The 11,623-nt window shown below is 42.3% G+C and overlaps 1 protein-coding gene across 1 annotated transcript; it reads right to left on the bottom strand.

Moving 5' to 3' along the window:
- Nucleotides 1-4,379: 4,379 nt before the first annotated feature.
- ZNF281 (zinc finger protein 281) lies at nt 4,380-9,566 on the bottom strand. Its single transcript, XM_065675273.1, has one exon. It carries the CDS (start codon nt 9,195-9,197, stop codon nt 6,522-6,524), a length of 2,676 nt encoding a protein of 891 aa, XP_065531345.1. The 5' UTR covers nt 9,198-9,566; the 3' UTR covers nt 4,380-6,521.
- Between the last annotated feature and the right edge of the window lie 2,057 nt (nt 9,567-11,623).

Genomic DNA, 11,623 nt, shown 5'->3' with positions numbered 1-11,623 from the left:
AAAGTGAATCAGTATTTGGAAATGGCTTCAAAGATCTTAAAAAAACCCAAGCAACAAATCCGAGGTGTTACAACAAACAGAGCTTGCTGCACTGTCTCTCACAATTCCAAATCAATGACCACAGCTCAGTTGCCAAAGGAAGGCCATGTTCCTCCTACCAAGATCATGTGGTTGACTACTACCTCTTAAGATATAGAGGACAGTGAGCTTCTGTAACGAAACATGTTGCCACCACCCTGACCAAATTCCAAGCCGTAAACTAACAATACAAATGCACTCTTCAGCTGCATAAGCTAATCCTTATTAGTCTAATTTTCCAGTATTAGCAAGCACTTTCTAAGATATATATTTTTCATTCTAGAAATTCATTCTAAGAGATAAGAAGATTCATAGGCATATTTTACCATAATTTAAAGCACAACATGCAAAATGTTTCACTACACATCTATATATTTCCTCATTACAGGAAGGCAAATTAAAGCAATTCTAAACCTCATCGCTCACAGAGCTGTACATGGATTTGTAAATTCTACTCTTTAAAACAGGTCTCAGCCTGGTTTTATTCCCATATCTCAGAACATAAGAACATCCAAAAGACCTCCCACATGTGAGATTTTTTTCCCCCTCCAGAAAAAATATTCATAATCTTTGAGCAGACTGAACCATCCTTACAATCATCAATATAAATTCTGGCCATAAGCCAGCACACATCCAGTCCCAATCAACACTTTAACCTTCTACCCACTGGGAACAGAGTACAAACAGACAGAGAAATCCACACACTAAGGAAAAACTGTAGGGTTAAAAACAGTCTTTTGGCCTTTGAGAAAAATCAAAATGAAATAACTTTGTGCTGTGGACAAATGAGAAGGTTCCTACTGAACAAGAATATAGGAATATTCCAAATGATAATAACACAGATCTAGATAAAGCACGTTTTAGCATTGAAGGTGGCACACGTGCTGCTACAGAATACCTGATGCTTGCTGCAGATCCTGCATAACCATCATTATATGGCACACTAACGCACAGAATGTTTTGACATTTGTAGCACTAAATAAGATACTATTTAAAATACATTTTAAGATACAGTGTATTAAAATAATCAAAGAAATATATTCTTTAATTAGTTCTTAATTCTTTGAGTCTGGCTAGATAACATCACATTTCAGACCAAGTCCCCAAGTACGCAAACAGCTTTCTAACACAGCATCATACCGTTACTTATGACAGCCTTGGGTTTAAAATTACCAAATTCACTGGAATTTAATAAAAACAAAATATTGACAAATATCAGTATGAAAATACAGTAGTATGATATACACAAAAGCTTACATTACTATAAAGATTATGAACCAAGAATTGTAAGAAAAAAAAAGCCAGAACATAAACTTCCTTTTAATCCTTGATCTTGTACATACATTGTGACAGACTAATTACATGATGACACAGTATTTTTTCCAAGCGACACTGCCTTGCTCTTTGCATCCACAGTGAACAGGACAACAGCACTCAAGAGAATGAAGCAGGACTATGTTTAATGAGGCTGCTACTGGCAGAACCTGATTTCAGTTGTTGCAGGTGCCAGATTCACACAGATGAACACAAAAAAAAGACAACTAGTGATTGAGGCTTCTGAATGTCACCTTAAAGAGCTAAATTGCCCCATGACTCTGACCCACAGCTTTCTACTTCGTTCTAGAGAATCAGCAATTATACATTTACTAAGCTGGTAATTATTCCTGAACTTCTCTCCAAAGAGACAGTTTGGAACAGTATCGGTCTTACACCAAGGAACAAAACTACAGTCACTGTCAATGAGATCAAATTCCAGTACCTATCCTTCCAGGTCATAGGTGTGAACATGAAACTTGTAAATATTTAGTGCCAGGATCTATAAAACCCAAAAATATCAGTGCATGAAAAAATACAATTTCTTTTGTAATGTAGCCAGACATTACTACCTGTGAGAAAACAAAGAATGCTGAAATAAATCTGGACTTTAACTGCAAGTGAAAAGGAAAACACAATAAATAGGTCTCTAACAACATGGATAACAAAGTTTTTCATAGCTGTTCATTTGGTAAACAGGGCATACGTCCTGTGTTCCAAATTCTGTGCACATTAAACCTTACTTTCTTAAGTGTTTGTACAAAAAAATATAGGCAGGACACATTAGAAGTAATTGCCACTTAGATTAAAATCCCAAACAACTATAATAGCTTGATCCATTATCCTGGAGGGATCACCTTTGGAGACAGAGCCACCAAACTTTCAAATCTCTGACTGTAAAAACATTTTCAAAAACTCTTAATTGATTTTTATCTGGTTTTCAGGAACAAGGGACACCCACCAACCCAGTATGAAGTCCTAGCTTAGGGCGGTGATTCTTATTTGTTTATAAAGAAGCATGGGACAAAAACACCAGTGGAACAAGAGAGTTTTCTTCCTTAATCTTATTTTAGGAAATAAGTGAGCAATTTTGCAGAAGTCTCCCACATAAAGATAGTATGTGGAGTGTGAGACTGACAAATGCTGGAAAATTCCAGCACAAATGTTTGAAGCTGGTAGTCAGCAGTGCTAAAATCAGTATCTTCCATTTTAAAGTCACCTTCAACATATACAATAGAAAACTGCGAGGTAGTAACTTACACATTTGCACACTTACATTTTCAGGTATAGCAAACATTTTCACAGTCACAACTGCAACTTCACATGAACACCACTGATTTCTAATTGGTGGGGAAAAAAGCAGAAGCATCAAATAAATATAGTTTTCATCATATAATACTGGGGACCAGGGGAGGAGGGAAGACCATACAGCTGACACAAAAAAAAAAACAACCCACTAATGGAATACATTGAACTATTCCAGTATCTTCTCAAGGTCTCCATAAAGCATCAGGCAGCTTTTGTTCATCAGTAGTTCATAACCTGAAACTGTGATCTCCCTTTGCACCACTACATTTTCACATTTTTTTCAACTCCATTTCACGAATTTCTTACTCTTAAAATTTCACCCACTACTCAAAACTCCATCAAATTTAAATAATTCAGGAACTACCAGAAGCTTTAGCAAGCTGTTCTAGATCATCTGCAGGCAGGTAAGACATGCACTTTTAGTGGCTTGGGGCATACAGACTCATTCACAATTCAGGGTACCATAGTGCACTTGTTCCAAATCAAAAATTTGTCATGTAAGCTACTATAATACGAGGCATAACAGTTTATGAACCATTTTCTATCATCATATATATAAATTCTTCTTTACATTCCTGTTAGTGGTAGGAAACAGCTTATCATTCCTCTTTCATGCTTTAAAAATAACAAAAAAAACTAAACCAGGAACTACAGTGGTAAAATAAAATCTCAAGGGCCATTTTGCTCTCCTTTTTCCTTCTCTCACTGGCACACATCTAAAGCTTTAGTCTATAGTCTTACTACTACTTATTATGGAGTTCTTTCTAACATCTAGAAGACAAAGCTATATGCTGATTTCTATGCATTTTACCATATCCTTAACCTTCATTATGTGAAGAAAAATAAATTTGGACTCCGTATTAAATTAGATTCTGTTCTACCTAGAAACATTTTTGAACAAGCACTAAGCTATAAAAGTTCAAAAATCCAGTCATTTCCCCCCTCAGATTTTCTTCAGTAATTCTTAAGAATGTTATAAACATTTAGCATACTTAAGATTTACTTTGGAAAGTTTTAATCCTTATTTGCTTTTCAGCATGCCAACAGTCCTTCTCTGGTCCATGTTACTGCCTTTACTGAATTTGCTATCTTCTGTTTTTCAATACCTTTCACCCATTTTGAGGCTTTCAGCACTGCTACACTTGGATCCACATGCAAATTTGAAGAGAAATACAGAGAAAGGAAATTCATAAACTATCTTCATATTACTTAAAATGCTTTAGAGTATTTTGCTGTAATATTTTTACTAGGCTTTCCCTACAATGCAGAAGCTAGAGCAACACAATAAAAACAGAGGACTTTCTAAAATCTTTACTTAACAAAATTGTACTTTCTATGTGTCATTCTGGATTTCCAGTAATTGCAAAATGTCTTTGAAGTTAACAATATGCAATTTATCTGCTTTTAACCAAGGCCATATATAAAAAGACAAGGATTTGAAGAGATGAGCCTATACGAACACTTTAAGGAAATCTGTTAGGTTTTGCCTTGGAAGTTGAAGGTATGAGCTAGAGACCCGACTTCTAAAACAGTGCATTCAAAATATCCAAAAAGAAATTGAAAGAAGAAAACTAGCTGAAAATATGCCAGTAAGTTATAAAAGTCCTTCTCAAAATTTAATGTCATAACATTTTCTTCATAGATTCTCAGAAGTGTGACTGGATAATAGAAGTGATACCTTTATGATTTTCTAAATAATGGGTTTTATTAAGTTAAAGCAAACAGCCAGAACAATACATATGCAACTTCTACTACACACAATATAAAGACTGTAAATTATAACCTCTGTAAAACAAATGAAAAGGTTACGGACTCTTCCACCCCTTATAACAGGCTGGGTTCTGGGTTTAGAGAACAGTTGTTGTTTGCTTATTTAAACTGAAATAGGGTGAAATACATAATCAAGTATAAAGAAAAGGTTAATGGAGTTACATGGTTTCTACGAGAACAAACTCTAGATTAGTAAGAAAAAAAAAGATCGTTCGCCTAGTAAAAGAGGTTACAAGTGGGCTCAGGTATCAATTTTTAGTGGTGAGGGACAACAGGAAAAATTACCCAGGATTTTTGTAACAATTCATTTAATAATACACCACTTTCATAACAGAAGTGTTTTACACTTGCACAATGTTAATAACTTTATTATACATGGAAGCCTGTAATAGGCTGATTACACAATAAGACTGCAAACAACCACTGGTACTTTCCTGACACCAGTAAAGTACGTAAGACTGAAACATCACCAAGAGTACATAAAAAACCATCAGCATAAACATCACCAAAATTACATTAAAAAACTAATCAAAAAATACATTTGCAAAAAGTGGTTTAGAACAGTGCCACTGCCGTTCAGCAGCTTTGAATGGCCACCAGTATTTCTAGCAGGTTTCCGTGGCTCCACAGGCATTTATCAGGATTCACATATAATAAATAATGTACCACAAAATATACATAAAGTAAGGCAATAATTCCAAAGAAAAGTTCTGTTGATATTAACAGGCCACTCAAGTTCTACTTTTGTAGTTCTGTCATCACCAGAAGCCTTTGATGGAATTGCAGCTTTAGGCCCTAAGAGCCTGCAATGATGAACTGCTGCAAACCCCTACACCCCTACTGTAAAGAGCTCCAGAGACACCACTGGAGACTGCTGGGCAGAGGGGTCAGTGTTAGCTGATCCTGATGCAGGACAGGGGCCTTAGTATGTACAATTGGGAGTAGATTATTTCTTATTGTACATGGAAACCTTGACATAATTTTAAAACATGTGGGTGTTTATTGTTCATCATCTGATGCCGTAAGACATCAGAAAGTACATAATAAGATAAGCACACTCTGGAATGTAAATCTTTTTAAATGCTAGCTATTGAGATGAGAAGGTGAATAGGGAAGAAGGGGAAGAAAAGGTGTAAATTAAGAAGCAGAACAGATCCCAGGACTAAGTCCAGAGGACCTGGAAGCACAACAGAAGAGAGGGAACCTTATACACTAAAAGGACATGGAAAATGGGAAAAGCAGGAGACCAACATTTTTGAACCATGTATAATAAATAATGTATCCCAAAAGCCTATCTGGATTATGACTGTAGTTTCAAAGTTGGGGTTCTAAAGACCTGAACCAGATGCAAGTTTTGCTCTTGTGGTTTGTGTCAACAGAATCTCTTTCTGGAATTACAGTCTTACATAGGAGTTCTGGGGACATTATTGTTTATATTAAAGCTACCATTCTGGGCTCTTCATACAGACCCAAGAATATTTGCTCCACCTGCCTGGAATGAGCATCACCTGGAAGAACAAGGGTACTTTAAAAACAACAAGATTTAGGTAGCAAAATTCATATCAGCCCAGACATAAAAGACAGCAACTTGAAATGTCATAGATCCCTTCCTCAAAAAGCTGATATATATTTGTCACTATCTGTAAATTGGAAGTTCCAATACACTACTGGTGCATAGAATTCCCATGCTTCATTACACTTTCCTGAGAGTAAAGTAATTAGAATAAACCTTAGTCCTAGGAACAAAGTTAATTTTTTGCATTTTAATCTTTTGGGCTATTCCCTGACAATCTATATAATGTAAATTTGATTGCTAAACATTGTCACTTGAACAAAACCACTATTTTAATCTATTGATTTTTTGATTAAAAACCGTAATAAACAGATCTAAAAAAATCACACTAAAAATAAACTAAATATGAAAAGTTGCATTGAAAGGGCATGTTACATTATTCTCAATAGGACTGTGTAGAAACATTCCAATGGCAGTGTTGTCAAAGTAAAACAAAATTACATTAAGAAGACCCCACAGCCTGGTCACAGTCAGGACCTTACCTGTAACTCTGGCTGGTTGGGGTTTTCACTCGTGTACTACATGGCTCACTTACATCAGACATCATATTTGTATACCCTGAGAAATCTGACACTGAAGTCCTTACTCTATGGTCCACTTCTCCATTAGAGTTAGTGATAAAAGTCATTGGCACCCTGCTGCCCGACTTAAACTGAGAACCAAACGCTTGTGCAAAGTTCTCGATCTGGTAGGTTGATCTAGGCTCTATGTCCTTTTGAGGATCTATCTGGCTAGGTAACTCCTGAGATGGGATCTGAAAGCTTGCTGAGGATTCTAAGTTTTTCTGTTCCTTCTGGCCAGTCAGTTTCTGAGATGTCGACTGGTAGTTAGACGAAGTCTCTAGGTTTTTCTGCGGATCAATGAGATCATCCAGCTCTTGAGAAGGAGTCAACTGTTGATGCGTAGCCTCCAAAGCAGACAAGTAAAAGCCTGGCTGAGATCCAAGCAACATCCCAAATGGAGGTTTTGGCAACGCAGTTGGCAATACTGAGGTAACAGACTGGCTGAAGCCACACTCGAGCGGTGATGTAGTGTATATCTGTTTGTCTTGAAACAGAGTGTGGTTATGGAGAGTTGAAGACAAACTAACAAATTGGAAACTGGGTCCAAAAGCAAAACCAGTGCTATTGGTTGTTCTTTCAAAGGCTTGCTGGAGGTATTTGGAGTATTCTTGCAACATGCTTGCTTTATCATTTGAAACTGTTTGAGAGTTAGGGCTCAAGTTTTCTTCCTGAACCATCTCTGAATGCTCTCCTGAGGTGTGCAAGTCCACACGCTGTTCAGTTATACTGAAAGGATCTTCTTTCTGGCCTTCCGATTTGTGAGAGTACTGGTCCAAAAGGCTCTGTAAGACTTCATCAGGAATACACGACTTGTCGTGGCAAGACTTTATTTCACTATTTAAAGATGCAGAATCAATAAGAGATAATGGGGTTTCGTTATCCATAACACTAACACCTGCAGACTGGATGACGGACTGCTGGGAAGTCATGTGTCCGACATTAACTGAAAAGGCACTGTTACTGCTTGCAGTTTGTAAGTATCTTCTTTTCTTTGAAAACTGCATGGCATCATCATAATTGCTACTTATTTGACCTGGTTTACCACCTGTACTTTGGAGAAGGCCAATAGTTTCTACACCGGTATTGGCTACTAGGCCAAGAGAGCCACTCTGTTTCCCAGACAGTGGTTTTTGCCCCAGAATATCTGGCAGTGGTGATACAAAATTAAGGTAGTTTTTGTCTGTCTGTTTTCTGCTTCCTTTTTTCAAGACCAATTTTGGCACCTTCTTCTGAAGTTCTTCTACGCCTGTGCCAACTAGACCACCACTGGAAGACACAATAGGAATATCAACTGCATAATTTGGCATGGCCACATTACTTGTAATTTGAGATTCAGTTACTTTACTGCTACACTTATTTCCTTTGTTTTCAGTGGATGTACTTTTTGTTTTACTTTTTCTCCTTGAGGAACTTGTATTTCCCTGAGACAATGCAGCCAAGCTACCCATGTTACTGGATGATCCGGGCTCCATTCCAGCCCCTGCTTTACCTATGGCTTCACCACATGTTCTTCTGTGCTTCAACAGTCTATCAGTCCTTGAAAAATACTGCTGACAAGTGTCACATTTGTATGGCTTTTCTCCACTATGCGTCCTCTTGTGTCTTTCCATGTGGTACTTCTGGATGAACTTCATACTACACTGGTCACACCCAAAAGGCTTCTCCCTACTGTGGATCTTCTCGTGCCTCTGCAGTAAGTACTTCTGGATGAAACCCATGCTGCACTGGCTGCACTGGAAAGGCCTCTCCCCTGTGTGAATGAGCACATGTCTGCGCAAGTGATAGGAGCTCTTGAAGGCAGCACTGCAGTGTTCGCAGACATGAGGTTTCTGACTGGGGGACGCAATGGCACCTTCTGCATCTCCCACCAGGGGGGGTTTGGATGAAGCACTTGGCTTCCGCTTGGCTTTGATTCCCTGAGTTTCTGGCTTTGGCCTCTTTGCCTTCTTGACCTGGGCATCGTGCTTTGGCTCACCCGAGCTCCCAGGGGCGCCCTCGCCTCTGCCACTCAGTAACAGGTCTCGGTGGGGATGCTGGTGCAGGTGGTGAAGAAGGCTGAGGTCCTGAATCACACTCTGGCCGGTTCCTTCGCTGCTGCCGCCGCCGCCGCCGCCGCCGCTGCTGCTCCCTAGGCCGGGGGACCTCTCCTCCCCCACTCCCCCGAAGAGCCCCCCATAGTGGTGGTGGTGCTGCGGCTGCTGCTCCTCCTCCTCCTGCTCACTGGGCTTCTCTTGCTTGATGCTCACTAGGGACTGCAGAAAGCCCCAGGGGCTCCTCTGCGAGGAGGAGGGCACGGAGGGGAAAGCCCCCGCCGGCTCCTTCTTGAAAGTCATGTCCTGAGGGGGAGGAGGCGCCGGTGGCTCGGCCGCCGCCGTGGAGGAAGCGGCGGCGGAGGCCGGAGGTAACACGCACTGCGGGGGGTGCTGGGCCGCCGGGGGGGGCGCGGCCGCCCGGGTGAAGCTGGTGACCGGGGGCAGGCGGTGGTTGAACATAACCATGCCGGGGGTAAAGGTGGGCTCCATAGCCGTCGCCCTCTTGCTGCTGCCGCTGCCGCCGCCGCCGCCGCCGAGGAAACCGCTGCCGAGTTTCATCCCCCGGGAAGGCGGGCCGGAGAGGAGGCGCGGCCCAGAGGGGCTGCGGGACCCGCCGCCCGCCCGCCGGACACCGCTCGCTGCCTCGCTGGCGGGCGCCCGCTTCAGCGGCTGGCTCCCGCGGCGGCCCTACAGCCGCCGTCCGAGCGCATCGCCGCCACCCCCCCCCGCGCCGACGGGCGGCCCCCGGCCCGGGCTGCACTTACGGCTCCCGCCGCCGCCTCCAGTTAAAAATAACGCCGCGTCCGCTCCACAATGGAATTAGCAGCCTCTGCGCCCGGCACTGCACATGCGCGCCGCGCGGCACGCTGGGTATGGCCCGGCCGCACGGGCAGCCAGCGGGCCAGCACCGCGCAGGCGCGATGGCATCCCTCCCGCCGCCGCCGCCGCCGCGCTCGCGTGGGTAGGGTGCAGGCTGCCGGCCCTTTTGCCGCGGGGTGCCGGTCGCGACCAGCCGGAGCCTCGGCCCCGCCGCACGGCCGAGGTGGAAGCCCCGGGCAGCGCCACGGCCAGGCTGTAGGGGAGGCCTTAGACGTGCCGCCGCAGGTCTAAGAATAGCTCAAGCGACATCCTTCCTGCCATCAGAGAGCGCGGCGGTGTCCACGTGTGGTGCTCGCTAACCGGTACATCGCGGTACCGGCCCCCGGCGCTGCTCGCGGGGCTAACGGGACCGGGCACACGCCGGCTGTCCCGCTGCGGGACAGGCTCGACTAGTATTCGCAGTCACAGGTGCAGCCTCGCCTATGCTAATGTCATCGCCCAGCCCGAGTGCATGCAAAGCACCCGACGTGCGCAGCGCCTGTGTGATGGGCGGTCTGACTGAAGTGGTGCAAATACAGCGATGCTGAGGCTTTTAGCAGAGATTAGAATATGGCCGTTGCTGCTTTCATCTCGAAACAATGCCATTCGTTGCATATAATGCCACAGAGTCAACAAAGCTACTACCACAAGTGAGGTACTGCCAAAAAGAAACAAAATACTTCAGTGTGGTTTGTCAGGAGGTTGTGCTTCCCACAGAGCTTGCACACCGGTGCTGCAAGTTTAAATGTAAGGTTGGCCAGTGCTTCCACACAACTCAACCTTGTGCCAGCCAAGAACACAGCACTGGCACACAGTAATCACACACTGGTGGATTGGTGCACCAGTGCTGCTTCCCACTGTGGTCCTCAACTACAGGATCCATCCCTGCTCCATCCCTGGCAGTGTTCAAGGCCAGGCTGGATGGAGCCTTTAGCAGCATGGGCTAGTGTGAGCCATCCCTGCACACAGCAGGAGGTTGGAACTTGATGATCTTAAGGTCCTTTCCAACCCTGACCGTTCTATGATTCTGTAATTTTATCCTATGGCCCGCTATTTCAACAAACCCCGCACTACTAATGATGCTTATGAGTTTAGTTGCATATACAGAAATAAGTCATCACAAACAAGATTAAAGGTTCATTATTTTGAAACAGCTTTTTTTTTTTCTGGTGAAAGTAATTTTCTAATAGGGTATGCTCCACTGAATGCTAAGAAAATCTGAATAGAATTCTGCTTCAATTCTAATCACTGACTTTGAAAATCTTTTCCATTTCTATGGGGTTTTACTACTGAATTCCAAATTCTGTTAAAGTGTAAACTGCAGAAGTACCTTAGCTTAAAAACTTGGAACTGAACATATTACCACAAACTTTTATCATTAACATAGCGGAGGTAACTTAACAAGGTGCATAAATTATTTTTTTTTCCTTTTTTTAATGCTTTATCTGTCAAAATTACTTCCCCTTTCGACAGTTCAACCTGCAAAGATCAAGTACTTTCCCCATAGACCAAGCCAGTGCAAAGCCTTGGGTCAATCTTAATATCTTAAAAATATGTAATTGGGGGGGGGGGGGAGGAATTTCATGCAGTTTTTTAATACCCAGCAAAATTTTGAAGTAAGTAAAATTTGTTCCCATTATAACTGAATGAGTTTAATTAGCATGCAAACTCAGTTCATTCTAAAATGTAGACTAAATAATGAAAGTTTTGGACTGTCAGGTTTAGCTAAGTGTTAAAAGGCAGACCTGAAATTCAAAAAACTTAAAGCAGCAGTAAAATATTAGTCAATGCCTATGAGAAATGAGTCTGTCCCTTTATTGAGGGTGTCTATGTTTAATGGTAAGCTGGGATGCATATAAGCTAGTCCAAGCATGAAGGGCAGTAGGACACTCATATGGAAAGCCAACTTTGTCCCTCAGTTATCAAGATAAGAAACCTGTCATTTCTCTCATTCACTCTGTCAGCCTTGAGATACTCCAAGCAGACTTACCTCTGTGTTGTACACCCCATATATCAGGAAGATGAAGAGACCCTGTAAAATAAAATGGAGGGAAAAAGCTGTTAACTCTAATCATTTCAGCAGTAGAAATACCTGAAATAAACTTTCCTGGGAACAGACAAAAGAA

Source organism: Lathamus discolor, chromosome 3 (genome assembly GCF_037157495.1).
Source record: "Lathamus discolor isolate bLatDis1 chromosome 3, bLatDis1.hap1, whole genome shotgun sequence".
In the NCBI taxonomy this organism is placed as follows: Eukaryota; Metazoa; Chordata; class Aves; order Psittaciformes; family Psittacidae; genus Lathamus; species Lathamus discolor.
This window is presented reverse-complemented; position numbering and strand designations above follow the sequence as displayed.

Coding starts and splice junctions, on each gene's coding strand:
- ZNF281 (XM_065675273.1), bottom strand. CDS start 9,197: ATGAAACTCGGCAGCGGTTTCCTCGGCGGCGGCGGCGGCGGCAGCGGC.